The 15,017-nt window shown below is 52.8% G+C and overlaps 3 protein-coding genes across 3 annotated transcripts; 2 read left to right on the top strand and 1 right to left on the bottom strand.

Annotated features, from left to right (window-relative positions):
* Nucleotides 1–1,294: 1,294 nt before the first annotated feature.
* L3040_005796 (uncharacterized protein) lies at nt 1,295–3,133 on the top strand (the record flags this gene model as incomplete). The annotated part of the gene is made up of 2 exons (XM_007296719.1): nt 1,295–1,594; nt 1,664–3,133. 2 exons carry the CDS (start codon nt 1,295–1,297, stop codon nt 3,131–3,133), a joined length of 1,770 nt encoding a protein of 589 aa, XP_007296781.1.
* A 589-nt stretch (nt 3,134–3,722) lies between these two features.
* Nucleotides 3,723–10,493, bottom strand: L3040_005795 (uncharacterized protein; the record flags this gene model as incomplete). The annotated part of the gene is made up of 4 exons (XM_066154650.1): nt 3,723–3,745; nt 4,338–5,471; nt 10,390–10,427; nt 10,483–10,493. The coding sequence occupies 4 exons, from the start codon at nt 10,491–10,493 to the stop codon at nt 3,723–3,725; spliced, it is 1,206 nt and encodes a 401-aa protein (XP_066011499.1).
* A 1,323-nt stretch (nt 10,494–11,816) lies between these two features.
* L3040_005794 (uncharacterized protein) lies at nt 11,817–14,575 on the top strand (the record flags this gene model as incomplete). Its single annotated transcript, XM_066154649.1, has 3 exons — nt 11,817–11,981; nt 12,035–12,166; nt 12,215–14,575. 3 exons carry the CDS (start codon nt 11,817–11,819, stop codon nt 14,573–14,575), a joined length of 2,658 nt encoding a protein of 885 aa, XP_066011498.1.
* Between the last annotated feature and the right edge of the window lie 442 nt (nt 14,576–15,017).

Here is a 15,017-nt window from a genome sequence, read left to right as displayed (position 1 = left end):
ATCGAATAAAAGGTTAAAGTTCAGATTTGAAAATCTACGCGAACTATGGATGAGCTCTAGTGTACAATGGATGAGGCTGTTCCTTATCCTCGCCTTCAACACAAGACGATATATCTAAAGGTGTCCTCGATATATCCAAGCCCATTTGCTTCTTTCAATCGGAAGCATATTCTAACTGTTTTATGCAAGAACGAATACCATATCGTGATCCCTTTGATCTCTCTATCTTCTATCTCTTCATCTTATTGTCTCTTGAGTATAGATAAATAGATAGATATATACATCTAGACTTTGGACCTTCAACCTTTAATCGCTAACTCGGATCTATAGTTTTCTCTCGCAATCGGAAGCACGTTCCAACTACCCTATCGCAGACAGAATACCATCTCGTGATCCTTTTGATCTCCCCATCTCCCATCTCCATCTCCCATCTCTTCACCTCCCCGTCTATTCACCTCCCCATCTCCTTTCGTCAGACTTCACGAATACAATTGGTACCCTTATATGTTCGTACTTCTCATTCGGTACCTATGATACTGATAGCATCCATACAGAAATATCTCCCCAAAGCCGATTCCATATCCCGACTCCTCCTGCAACTCCTCTACGTAGCTACGGACGAGGTACCTACCCGGACTCCACGATGCCCTCTCATCTCAGCTCATCTCATCTCATCTCATCGAATTACGGGCTCCGCAACAACGTCATCGACCACACATCGGCCCGAAGTCCATTCAGATTGCCCCGGATAAGTTGTTGATTCGCTCTGGCTTCGGGAATTCTGGGTCTGCATGAGTCGTTTGCATTTTGCGGCTCAGATACGCAGTTCCAACCCCCTCCCCCGGATGCGTACCTACCGTACCTCGAGTCCCGACCGACCGACCGAGCTCATGACGTACGGACGGTCAGACAGAACGTCATATTCGCGGTCACTCACCGCCCGTCGCTCGCTTACCTCGGCAGAAAGAGGACAAAGCAAGGCAAAAGGTGATGGAGGACGTCGCTAGATGAGGACGTCGCTAGATGCGGCCTAGTGTTTTGTGTGTCTTTGGTTACGAAACTTTTCATTCTGACTGAAAAGAATAAACAAAATGCTGGTCGCCTGTTTGGATTCTTCCTAAGTGGCGGGTTTACTGTATACATACATACGCACCTCTCTCTATACAACGTATAGATAGATACTCGCTTACTCCGCTTCATCGACAGTCACACATCTTTACCCCATCACTCTCCGCTCAACAGACCGATACCAATACCGCCACGCCAGCCCAGCCCAGCCCAGCCCAGCCGCGAGATGAGGAACCCCTTCCCATCGCATCCGTCCAGCGATACCGCAACGGCCGTCAAGACCGGCGTGGCACATCCTGATCCAGACGCGACGAGCACGATTCCCCATGTCACGATCCGTACCGTGGTCATGACCTGTCTGGTCGCCATGGGTGGCTTTATCTTCGGCTACGACACGGGGCAGATCTCGGGTTTTCTAGAGATGCCCGTGTTCTTGGAGCGCTTTGGGCAGAGCACCACCAACCTGGACAAGTATCCTACCGGCTACTACTTTACGAATGTAAGGAGTGGCTTGATTGTGGGTTTGGTATGTCTCTTCTTCCTTTTTGCCCCCTCGCTTTACTCGCCAGGTAAACAAGTGCTCATGCCATCGCAGCTATCCATCGGTACATTAATCGGCTGCCTCATCGCCGGCCCCTTCGCTAATAAGTACGGGCGCAAGTGGTGTATCCCCGTTTGGTGCGTGATCTTCTGTATCGGGGTCGTCGTGCAGATGGCCGTCGGCACGGGAGACTGGATAGGTATTGTTATGGGAAGATGGACCGCAGGGCTCGGCGTGGGCGGGCTCTCCGTGCTCGTCCCGTTGTACATGTCCGAGACGAGTCCGGTGCCGGTTCGCGGCGCCGTCGTCTCCTGCTACCAGCTCTTCATCACCATCGGCATCTTCACCGCCGACTGCATCAACTACGGCACCGAGAGCCGCGCCGACACGGGCTCCTACCGCATCCCCATGGGCATCGGCTACATCTGGGCCCTGATGCTGGGCATCGGCATCGTCTTCCTCCCCGAATCGCCCCGACACGATTGGAATCACGGGCGTGCGGACCGCGCCCGGACCACCATGTCCCAGTTCTACGGCCTCAGCGAGCACCACCCCCTGATCGAGAGCGAGACGGCCGAGATCGAGAAGGTGATGCAGGCCACCGCCGGGGATCACCCTTGGTATGAAGCCCTTACCGGGCCTCGGATGCTCTACCGGGTCGCGCTGGCTATGGCCCTGCAGATGCTGCAACAGCTCACGGGTGCCAACTACTTCTTCTACTACGGCACCACCGTCTTCAGCGGCGTCGGCCTGGAGAATTCCTATGTGACCGCCATGATCCTCGGTGGTGTCAATGTCGGCGCGACCTTCGTCGGCGTCTATCTCGCGCGCCGCGGTCGCCGGCGCGAATCCCTGTACCTAGCTGCCCTCTGGCAGACTATGTGCTTTCTCATCTTTGCCTCGGTGGGGCAGTTCCTCTTCAAGGATTCCGCGGCGGGCTCGACGACGGCCAAGACGTCCGGCACAGTCATGATTGTTTTCGCGTGCCTCTTCATCGTCTCCTTCGCCATGACCTGGGGCCCGCTGGTGTGGGCGTGCATCGGCGAGATGTTCCCCTACCGATACCGCGCCGTCGGCATGGCCTTCGCCACGTCGGCCAACTGGTTCTGGAACTTCATGCTGGCCTTCTTCACACCCTTCATCACGGGCGACATTGGCTTCGCCTACGGCTACGTCTTTGCCGCCTGCAATCTCGCCGCCTTCGTCCTCGTCTACTTCTTCCTCATCGAGTCGGCTGGCCGCACACTCGAGGAGGTCGATGCCATGTACCTGCTGCACGTGCCCCCGCGGCAGAGCGCCCGCTTTGCCTTCGATGCCGAGACCAGCGGCATGGTGGATGCGGGTGGCATCGGGACCGATCACATGCGGTTGGAGGGACAGGGCATGCGGGTCCGAAAGCAGAAGGAGGCGGGCGAGGGCGGCATAGTGCAGGACGAGGGCGTGCCGATGGTGAAGGACGAGAGTAGCATGGAGGTGCCGCCGATGAGCGGGGCTGGTGCTGGTGGTGGTGAGCGTAAAAGCTAGATAAGCGAGTTTGTATAAATATTTGTAAATTAAATGGATAACCGAGTATTTCTTCTTAATCAGAGGTACGAAAGCCTATTTTATCTTCTTCTATTCCTTCCCCTCCCATCTTATTTGTGGGAATGTAGGCACCAGGTCACGTGGCTATACTAGGTAGCAGGTCTTGGTACCAGCATATAGCTCCCCCCCAGCTAGAATAGCTGAGCCTCTTCCGAGTTCACGAATTCAATTGGTACCACTTAACATGCGGATTTCTTCTCGGTACTGGCGATACCGATATTATTGATCCCATCCATTCTATCCTATCAACTCTGTCAACTCTACTCTACTCCATTCTATCACCTCCATTCCATTTTATTCCTTTCTCATCCCATCACACGCCCGATCGCTACAAGGCTAGACACAGACTTGTATATCTCTATCCCCTTCTTATTCCTATTCACACTTTTACTCTCCATCGTTCGTTCGTTCGGTCGTTCGGTCGTTCGTTGATTATTCGATCTATATGTAAACAACATAAATGTTTTTGATATGTCGAGCGTGGTTGTTTCTCTCGATTGGATAGGTAGGTAGATGGATGGAGAAGGCTTTATGTGTAATTCTCTTTATCTTCTATTGAGTGAGTGAGGACGTTGCTGTGCTTTGTCTGGTGGGAGGGAGGTTCTGGGGTGGTGTACCTATATAGGTAAGTAGGTAGGCTTTAAGTCAGGAGGGCTGGCTGGCTAGGCTAGGCTAGGCTAGGCTAGATAGGTAGCTCGCTATGCGCTTGATGGTGATAAATTGGTGTGGTGATGTGGTAATAATGGAATATAACGAGAAGAAGAAAAGACGACCATTTAAAAATAGCAATTATAGCTTCTTTTGTAAAAAAGGTTTTTTATAAAAAAAAAATAAGATGAGAAAAAAAAGGTATCATTCCGATTCATCTCATCTCATCTCATCTCCCACATGGCACCCTCTCTTCACCTTTTTTTTTACCTTCCTTGGTTCCCTTGCGACGCACCCCCTCCTCCCCCTCCCACACCACCACCAAAGAAGAAGTCCAACTCACTCGCACTCGCGCCCGTGCCCCCCCTTATATCACATCCATGTTCACATCCATTCCCGTTCCCATTCCCATTCCCATTCCCATTTCCACATCCATGTTCACATCCATGTTCACATCTACGTCCACATCCACGTCCACAGTCACGCTCACAGTCACGCTCAAGGTCCAGTTCCAGTTCGAGCTCGTTCTCGTTCTCAGCCAGCTGCTCCAGCAAGTTCAAGAAGGGATCTTCCCGCTCGTCCGTGCCCGTGCTGGCGCTGGGCGAGGTGGTGGTGAGGTCTGCGTTGGTGTTGTGGCCGTTGTTGATGTTGTTGATGTTGTGGGTATGGATGAGGTAAGGGGGGTAGGTGAAGGGTAGGCGGGGGGAGAGGCCGAACATGGGGTCGTAGCTTGTGGGGTCTTGCTGCTGCTGCTGCTGCTGCTGTTGTTGGTGGTTGTGGGGGTTGGTGTGGTGTTGTTGGTTTTGGTGGTGGTGGTTGTGGTGGTTGGAATGCAGAGATGGAAAGGTATGCGGGAGAGGAGGAGGGGGGGAGAAGGGCGGTTGGGGGGGTATTGGGTCATGGGCCATATCGGCGAGGTTCTGGTGGGTGGTGGCGCTTAAGGTGGTCGTGGTGTTGTTGTTATTGTTGTCGATAGGCGAGGAGAGGACGAGTGTTGCTGTTGATGCCGAGAGTGGTGGGTCCGGGTGGGAGCTAGAAGAAGGGCGGTGCTGCGCGAGGAGCTTGAGGTCAAGGCGTTTCTTGCGCGAGGCGGACGGCTTGTCTTTGGAGGAGGGTAGCTGGGATGGGTGGTGCTGCTGCTGCTGCTGCTGCTGCTCCATTCTGGAGCTCATGGAGGCGTTGCTGCCGCGGCTGGGGTGGTGGTAGAGGTCGTGGCCAGTGTAGCGCTCTTGCGAGAGGGACGCGAGGAGCACGTCGGCGAAGGAGACGTGGGCACCGTCGAAGGAGGCGCGGCCCAGGCCAACGGCGGCGTAGCGATCGAAGAAGTCCTCGAGGTGGAACAGGACGGGGCTGTAGCGAGAGGAGCTGTTGCCGGCAGCCAGCGACTGCGCGAGCTCCGAGTGGCAGGCGTAGATGGTCTGCAGCGTGTCGCGCTGGTGCTGCACCAAGGACCAGGCGTAGCGCAGCTCCGAGAGCTGCTGCATCTCCCGCGAGAGAAAGTCGGCGGACGCAGAAAACACCTCGCCCTCCCGGCCGCCGGTGTAGTGGCTGCCGTGGACATGTACGGTTCCTGCGGTGCAGATACAGTATCCCACAAACGCAGGCCATTCGATGGCCACAGACTGCTTGCCTGAGTCCAATCAGCTTTCTTTTTCTCTGAGGAAGTGTGTATATATATAGATATATAGATATATAGATATGTATATATGAGCTGAGAGAGCAGCACTTACCCAACTCGACCAACTCGGCAATGGCGTTAGCGTGCAGGAAACACAGATTCGTGGCTTCAATCTGCCACGACTGATGTTGGCCTGTTCCGGCGAGCTCGGCGAGGTCGATCGGGAGGAAGGGCCGGTATATAAGGCAATGGATGAGGTGGTAGATGAGCTTGCCGAGGACCAGCGTCGTGCTGTCGGCTTGCCCGAACAGCGTATCAATAGAGGCGAAGACATCTTGTGTGCCCGACGCCCAGACGTCCAGATCCTGCCGGATCTTCGACAGGTTAGATAGTGAGTGCCAGGGGAAGTGGCTGTCGCCCTTGACGCCGCCAGCTGCGAGATAGCGATTCGTGATTCCGAGGATGCGGACAATGTCAATCAGCATGCCACTGCTCCCCTGGCTCTTCTTCCCGGAGCCAGAATGATACTGGAGATTCGATCCATTCTGGAAGAACTCCCCTTCAACAGGTAGGGCTGCTGGTCTGGGGGTCCATGACGGAAGTCGTAACAGGATGCATTTGTCGGCGATCAGTGAAGGTCGGTTAGATCCGCATGCCATGAACCTATCCATGAGGTAGCAGGTCCAGAATAATCGCCGTCGCATTTCCTTCTCGACTGGTGTCACCCGAGTCTCGAGGTCAAATTCGCGATGTAGCTCGAGTGCCATGGCCATCCCAATCCCGCTTGCTGTTGAACTGTTGTTAGCGAGCCTTCAACAGTGAGCTGTTGATATTCCTACCGAGCATCATGTGCGCCTTCTTGCCATTGCCAGCAGCCGTAAACGCGACTGCGAGAAGCAGCAGTGCCTGCAGACAATCAATAGAGGGATCATCGATGTCCAGCTCTGACCGTGAGCGGACTGCATAGTCTTCGCTGAGTCGCACGGCCGCGTGATATCCATTCGGATGCGCGGTATACCTGACGGCCGACATCAGCTTCGCTTGCGCGCAGAGTCGCTGGAGTCGGGGGATCATACCTCGAACTCACAGCATATAAAGCGAAGACTAGATACGTCGGTATTTGGTTCAACTGCATCCGTTGTCGTGTCGTGCTTTCGTCGAGGATATAGTATACCTTCCCGTGACATCTCAAGAAGTAAGTGTCCAGGAGCACGTCGGATGGTACGGTTGGCGGCGGCGAAGGTTCACTACCACTTGTGAGTGAAGTTCCCATGCTAGATCATCCTGCGATTGACCTCACCTGGTTGGGGTGGGGGAATAGACTGCAGATTCGTTTGGAATGTTTGCTGTGTCAAGTTGAGGTCGTTTGACTTCTCTCGAGTCACTGTTGGGGCTCTCTTGCTCCTCGGCAGAGTCATGGCCACCCTCGTTCTTACCGGGAGAGGTGGACTTCTTCTCATCTTTCAACCTCTTCTCCAAGCCATCCACCCTCTTCAGCAAAGCCTCCAGGACATCTGTCTTCGGTCCTCGCTTCTTAGGAACGGCATCTTTGCTCTCTGTTAGCCAGGTTTCCGCGGCTCCGACGGACTGACTGGGTTCACCCCACCATAAACACAAGGGCATTGGAAGACCTGACACGCCTCGCACTTTGGTCGCAGCCGATTGCACTTGATCTGGAGAAATTGTCAGTGCTGCGGAAGATATTCTTTGCCGGCACAGCCAACCTTTCGCTTCCTACAGCTCTTGCAATTCATCGATTCTCGCGGCTCGTTGCTCATGCGACGTGCTGGGAGTCTTTCGATGCCCACCTGCGGCCGAGCAGACATGATGGGGGGCAGCTTGCGCCGGGAAGATGGCAGAGGTGTGTGAAGAACAGATGGGCCCGTTGCATTATCAGGGCTGACCAAGGCTCATGGGCGCATGGCAGCACGTCCAGGGCGAGATGCCTGCGCTGCTGCAGCTTGCGGTGGGGGGGGGGAGGGGAATTTTTTGGGGATCCTGAAGGGGATGATGAGCGCCAATCAGACGGGGGAGGTCTGCACTGATCGGATTGTCCCCGAACGAGGAAGCCCAGCTTTGGTGAGGTAGCTTTGGTTCGCGAGATATATACCGGTACGGCGTTGACAATTGAAAAGCTGAAGCGGCAAGTCAACAAATCGCTTAAGTACGTACAAGAGCCGAATCGAGAACAAAACAAGACTTCTGGCCGCTGCAGCAAGGAGGTCAGACAGAGTTTATGGTAAGTTCTGATTCCAGACTCGGATTCCGGGGAGCAGAGGAGAGGCAGGACTGGGGTTGGGCTTGGTCGTGCGGTGGGTACCGGTACTGCTGCTGCCGCTGCGCCCGGATGGAACTGGTGGATTGATATGTAGGTGAGGCAGGGAGGGAGGGAGGTAGTTAAGTAGTTAGGTAGGTAGCTTGATCACAACGCTGCTGATGATCCACTGGCTCTCTGCCGCTGCCTCTGCCGTTGAATAAATGAAGTGCAGGCAGAAGTACCGCGGCTGGGTAGGTAGGTTGGTTAGTTTGACTGACGAGTCGAGGATGATGAAGATGAAGGATGGGTGATAGAAAGACAGGGACAGGAGGAGAGCTTTGATACAAAGACATCGGACAATGACAATCGAAGTAGGAAAGAAATCATATAAGGTTAAAGTTCGACGAAAGCAAGCACTCTCTCATCTCTCTCCTCTCTCCTCTCTCCCCCCCCCTCTCTTCCCTGCTGCCCTCCCTCTGAAGAAGAAATTTCGTGAATGCTCTCTGTCTCTGTACACCACGCCACTGTACCTGGCGGACCCAAAGCCAATTTGATGCGTGTCCCCGTGCCATGGATGTCTGACGATTGGAAGACCGGGACAGGAAGACCGGAAGACCTGGGGTTGAACTGCTGGGTGGGTGTGGTGGTGGCGGGAGTTGAGAGTCAATGGGGGTTGTCGGAGGGTCGGAGGTCAGCTTTGGTCAGGTCAGGGGTCGGAAAAGCTTCCAGACTTGCTTCCTTGCATGACTTATCCTCATGGTAGTAGAACCTAGAACAGGCGAGAGACATGTTGCACTTGTTTTTGTTTTTGTTTCTATACATACATATACATATACATATACACACACATATAAACACATATATGCATTAATATACATCTCCCTCTCTGACACGATTCGATCTTCAAAGGACATACCAAAATAAATACTATATGTACCGACTGCTAGTCTCTTAGGGTCCACCGTTGAGTTTGATTGTGCCTGGCAGCTGCAAGCTGCCCGATACCCGATACCTATACTCTTCTCGTGATTGGGGCGCCTCTCACAATCTGCAAGTGCCGGGCCAAGCGGCAGCAACTACAGCAACTACAGCAACGTGAGCGGCGTGAGCTTCCAAGTTCCAAGTTCCAAGTTCCAAGTTCTTTTCTCTATACAGCGTGTACTGTGTACCATGCCCTGTGTACCGTGTCCTGTGTACGTGTAGCGAAGATTGAAGGAGGTACTTGGGCCGCCACGCCGCCAGATCTCATCTCATCTTCAGCAGTATCAATCGTACTTATCGTACGATTCCATCACTACACGGCAGCGCCCCGGGGACCTGGGTGGGTGAAGCCGGAACCTATCGTGGTATGGATTGATTCAACTTCAAACGATGTTTGGCGCATCATGTTTGGACTGGGTGTTAAGCGAGGCCCCTTTCATCTTCGTCTGTCATCCTCGGCTCACAAACCGCGGTCGTGGTCACATCCCCGGGTATACTCCACACTTGTATATCAACGTCTTATGCCGAGTTATCCACTAACCTGATCTTCGGGCGTCTCCCATCAATCGGAACCTTTGACCGCCCAGTCCGTTTGCTCTTCCCTCTTCTCCCCCAAGCCAGGCCAGGCGAAGCTGAGCGGCTACACAACAAACCAACAAGGGAACAAGGGAATCCAAGTGACCGACTGAGATTGGGCCTGCAGCCTCCCCTTCCCTCCCAGATCCCGCTCGGTATCCCGTGCCCTAACCTGTCCTGCTCTGCCCTGTCGTATTTCCCGCAAGCTGCTCTCTTCTTGTCTACCCGCATGGCAGGCATAGAGGTACCTACGTACTGACCTAGGGGAGAGTAGTACGGAAGAGACCTCTGACTGCTCGGTATCGAGTAGCTACCCAGCTCGTCAGTCACTTCAACTTTTCTTTCTGCTCAATATCGCCTGCCAGCTTAGCAACTCCAAGTTTCTCGGAGGCACTGGGCCCGTCCTTATTTTCGATGCAACACACACACACACACACACACACACACGGGGTAGATCTGCGCGGCTATATATTCCATGTAGATCGCGCCGAGGCTCCTTCTCAGTCATTATTTCACCCATCCATCCATCTGTTCATGAGAATTTGACGTTCTCGGCTAGGGTGCCGTGCAGTGCGGTGCATCAGCTTCTCTCTTCTCTCCTCCCCCTCTCCAGATCCAGATGCTGGAGCAGACCGTCCGAGGTACCAGATGAAGAGACACTCGTCCGAGCGAGGGGGAGGGGAAGGCATCGATCGGCCCCTCTCCCTCAAGTGGTCTGCCTGCCTGTCGACGTCGTGTCTTTTTTCCAAAGGCTGGAAATGGGCCTGACAGGAGAGAAGCATTCCATTGCTTGGATTTTGAATCTCTGTCTGTCTGTTAGTCTGTCTAAGCCTGCCTCAAGGATCATTCCCGATGCGCACTGTCTTTCTGTCTCTCATTCCCCCGGCATGTATCGGCATTGGAAATGGCTCTATATATACCAAGACATGATGCAGCAGTGCTACATATCTATATCTATATATATATGTGTATATATATATATATATATATATATATATATATATATATATATATATATATATATATATTGATATATGTATTTGAGTATGTACATATATTTGTAACGTACGAGCAGAGAAGACCTTATCACAAACATACATGTCTAGAGGCACTAACTCTCCGTTCTTATCATCTCATTGTCAACTCGCAAGTACCTAGCCGCTCTTCATCAGCTAACTATCTGGTCATTCGATTACATATGTCACTTACCCAGCCTTCATTCTGAATTACGCTGTCTCTTTTCGACTTTTCGAGTTTGGCTCTGGGAGGTGAAGATCAAGATGGTTGGGCTGGGTCAGGTCACGTGGACGAAAGAAAAGGGCACGATCACCGGATGTAAGGAATCGGGCCGAGCTTGTTCTTGTCTGTGCGTCATATGCCACAGTCATGTGGAAGGGCGGGGTTGATTAGGTAAGCTGGCTGAAAGTTCCGATCCGGCCTGCTGGGATCTGGGGAAGTGGAAGCTTTTACTTATGTCATCGATAAAGTGATTTTTGTTTTTACGATTTGATGTAACGAAGCATTGCTACGTATATTTCACTGTTTTCTTTCTTTGCACTTCTCATAGTCTGTCCACCTACGCTCGATCTATTCGACTCGACTCGACTGGACTCGACTCGACTGGACTCGACTCGAATCTGCTCGGCTCGGCTCGGCTCTGCTCTGCTCTGCTCTCACGCTACCTAGGTACCTAGGGACCCCCCTTTAGCCAATGCCCCGGACCAGGATAGGGCATATTAGCCCGCCGGCGCTGACTCGATGAGCTCGTTCGCTGCTGCGGACTGAGATCACAGGTGGATGGGCTGGGGTGCAGCAGGTGCAGCAGGTGCAGCAGGTGCAGCAGGTCCAGCAGGTCCAGCAGCAGAGCCAACGTTTGAATGGAACCCACCTACTTTACCCGACATGAGAAAGTCCCCTATTGACCAGACGGACGAATGGCAGGCAGGTGGCGGGCAGAAGAGATGGGGAAGCGGGGGAGAAGCGTCGGCATACCGGTCGGTACGTTGACTCGGTAGGAGCTTTGGAAGAGCCCAGAGCTAAACCTCGTGGAGAAGGACCATGATGCCACCATCAACTACTAGCTTAGCTGGCCTGGTATGGTCTGGTCTGGTCTGGTCTAGGCGTATCGCCATGGCTTTACTAAACTTCACTTCATTTCTCACCATTTCACGCCGTTTCCCCCCAACCTACTTCACTTCCAGAGACGAACTCAGAAGCTCATCTTCAGATACCACGAACCTTCGCAAAAGACGGTCAACGTCGAGTCTCGGACTGGGACCCTGAGGTTTGCCAATCTTGAGAGATCTAGAGCCGCATCAGAAACGCATTCTCGGCGATACTGCGACCCTCGAGAGACGAAGAGGCTATAAGAGGTTGAAGATTCGGGACCCACATCAGTCGGAGGATGCTAGTCCTAGCGGGAATACATCTGCAGATGTGAATATGTAGACCCGGACCTAGACTTGGACTCGTCGACGGCCATGAACCTGAGCACGGTGTGGATACAATCTATATACTCTTGACGACGGACCCGGTCGGCGATAATGGGGCGTGAACCACACACGCTGCCCTCGCGGGGCAAGTCCGTGTTTGTGGTGACGACGATTACCTTCGTGCTCGCGACCATCTCTGTCGTTGCGAGGTTGATCAGTCGGTTTGGCATAACAAAACACAGGACTGCAGACGATTGGATTATCATTTTGGCATGGGTGAGCTGCATGCATACGACGGAAAGTCAAGGCCTGATGCTGATGGAAAACAGTTTCTTGCCTTCGGATTATCTTTTGCAATCGACTTCGGCGTCTCGAAGGGCCTGGGAAGACACGACGTTGATATACCCAAGTCTTGGCTGGGAGCTCTACGAGGAAGCGAATATGCCTTTACGATCCTTTACGTATGTTCGCCTCCGTGGCTGTAGAAGCGTTGCTCAAGATTTATTAAGAACCCTGCCTTGATGGCTACCAAAACCTCGATCCTGATCTTCTACCTGCGGATGTCGAGACATACCCAGAGCGTCCTCCGCATCGCATCTTGTGTCACACTAGCGGTTGTCAATGTTGGAGGCGTGGTTCTCACGTTCCTGAACGCATTTCAATGCAACCCTGTGCGAGCTGCTTACGACCCAACCGTGTCCAACCAAAAATGCTTCTCGATTGTCACGCTATACCTGTGCTCGGCACCTTTCAACATCATCACCGACCTCGCGATCCTGGTGCTACCAATCCCGGTGCTCACCGGTATCCGTCTCCCCCAACGCCAAAAGACTGTTTTGGTTTTCACGTTCGCATTGGGTATTTTCGTCACCATTGTTGATGTCGTTCGGATCTATTACTTGCAGCAAGCAGATGATAATCAAAACATTGTACACTTGCGACTGGGAACGGGGGTAGATTTTTCTTGGACAGTTAGTGCGGTATTGATGTGGTCAGCCGTAGAAGTCAATGTGGGGATTATTTGCGCCTGCGTTCCTACCTTGAGGCCTCTGATCAAGAAGATTCTGCCTTCCATGATAACCGATCGTGCTTCGAAAGGTTCACAGACAAATAGCACCGGGAGATCAAAATTCATCCCCTCACGGCTTCCAAAGGAGTTAAGTGCGGATCCACAACACCCAGCAGTGGCAGAATCAAACGCGGGATTGCAAGCATTACCCCCAGCCCACGTTGAGAGTGATCAAAACGCTGAGATAGATATGATGGGCTTCTTGACGATGCCCGATGGTATGGGAGAACCCGGAATGCTTCAAACACATACAGCTCACACAGCAGCCACAGAAAACACGGTCTACTTTGGCTTCGTCAACATGAGAAAACCGAAAAGCATGCTAAAGACGAAGGGAATCGAGTCTTTCAAATACTGCACGCTCGTCACGATTCTCTTCTTCCTGTGGGGATTCTCTTACGGTCTCCTCAACACCCTCAACGCCGAGATAACCAGAATCTCAGGCCAGACACTGAGCGAAAACCTGGGACTGTCATCTACTTATTTCTTTGGGTATCTGTGCGGTCCTCTTACCGTCGGCCAGTGGACTCTGCGTGCCGGCGGCTTCAAAGTGACATTTATCACCGGCCTCATCATCTACGGGATCGGAACGTTGATGTTCTGGCCGTCGGCAGTGCTTACCTCCTTTCCAGGCTTCGTCATCTCGACCTTCGTGGTCGGGTTTGGCCTGGCTGTCACTGAGACTGCAGCGAACCCGTTTCTAGCCCTCTGTGGACCAAGTGCGTACGCCGAGTCCCGACTCCTGACTGCACAGGCAATCCAAGCCATAGGAAGCATCCTCAGCCAGCTCCTAGCGCAGAAAGTTCTGTTTCGTTACGTCTCCTCACATCCGAGCCTCATCGACGTGCAGTGGACGTACCTTGCCGTTGCACTGTTCACGGTCATCCTAGCCCTATTCTTCTACTACATGCCTTTACCAGAAGCAACTGACGAAGACTTGCAAGCACAGGCTGAGAGCCTCGGGATCTACCCCCAGCAAACCATCACTCTCATCCCAAAACTCAAGTTCAGCTTGATCACCACTTCGCTGGTAGCAGCACTTGTCACCCAGTTCCTGTACGTTGGAGCGCAGGAGTCAGTGTCAATATGGTTCGGCCATCTCCTGTACCAACTCTCCGGCGAAACCCGAAAACCTCTGACCCTCGACACTGCAAACTACGGCCTGGTCGGGCACGCCACGTTCTCGCTGGGTCGCTTCATCTTCGCTGGACTGTGTCTGTTCATCACCCCGCGTCTTCTGCTGTTGGTGACTTTCGTCGGAACGATCATCTTCGCCGCTCTCACGATGTCTATTTCCACAGACGGGAATGGCATTGCTGGACCCGTGTTGGTACTCCTCTTCTTCGAAGGTCCCATATGGCCGCTGATATTTGTGACGGGACTGAGAGGCCTGGGGAAGAAGACGAAGATGGGTGCCAGTCTCCTCACTGCTGCAGCATGCGGGGGCGCCGTCTTCCCACTTGTGATGCTGGCTGTTCAGCGCGTGAACAAGCGAACAATACAATACTCTTTCTGCATTGTCCTCGCTCTGTACTGTTTCGGCATTCTGTACCCGATCACCCTCAGTTTTTCCCCTCAGCTGAGGACGATGGTGGACCCGATGAAGGAGGGAGATTTGCTGCTCAGAGATGAAGGGGTCCTGGGAGATGGCGATGGTCATGGGGCAGATACGCCGATGAGGAGATTGAGTCGCTGGCTCAGTGTTATTCTGGAGAATATTAAGGGGGCGACGCAGGGGGGTCGGGAGGAGGAGGGCGGGTGGATTGAGCGCAGAGTGAGCAAAGGGAGGACGGGGGATTGATATTAATTTGACGAGAGGGTGGTGGATGAGATCTATTGCGATTTAGCGGCATAGGACGGCGTTTTTTTACTAGCGGCCGGGAAAGATATGATCGCCATCCGCTATGATGTATGAAATTTGATGCTGGCTGCGCTTTGCGTATGTAAGCAGGTGGATAGACAAATAAGAAGTAGAAGAAAAGGAAATAATATTTGAAAAAGGAGAGATATATAATAGGATAGAATTATATTTCTACTCTGGCTTTTCCCAGATGGCGAAATTATGCACTTGGCGAAGTATTTTCCGTTTGTGATCTTCGTGCGGCTGGTACATCTGTCCTTATGCATTGGCCTTTTTGATTGAGCGTAAATCTACGAAGTAGTAAACTCGACTTCATATTTGGGATGATCTTTCGATATGGGGACAAATAGGTATGTTAGCCGCATGAGTAAGTACCGTGGCG

The sequence above is a fragment of the Drepanopeziza brunnea genome (genome assembly GCF_022702325.1).
Source record: "Drepanopeziza brunnea f. sp. 'multigermtubi' strain 214-2 chromosome Unknown ctg9, whole genome shotgun sequence".
Taxonomy (NCBI): domain Eukaryota; kingdom Fungi; phylum Ascomycota; class Leotiomycetes; order Helotiales; family Drepanopezizaceae; genus Drepanopeziza; species Drepanopeziza brunnea.
Note: the sequence above shows the minus strand (reverse complement) of the source record. Positions and strands in the feature narration are given on the sequence as shown.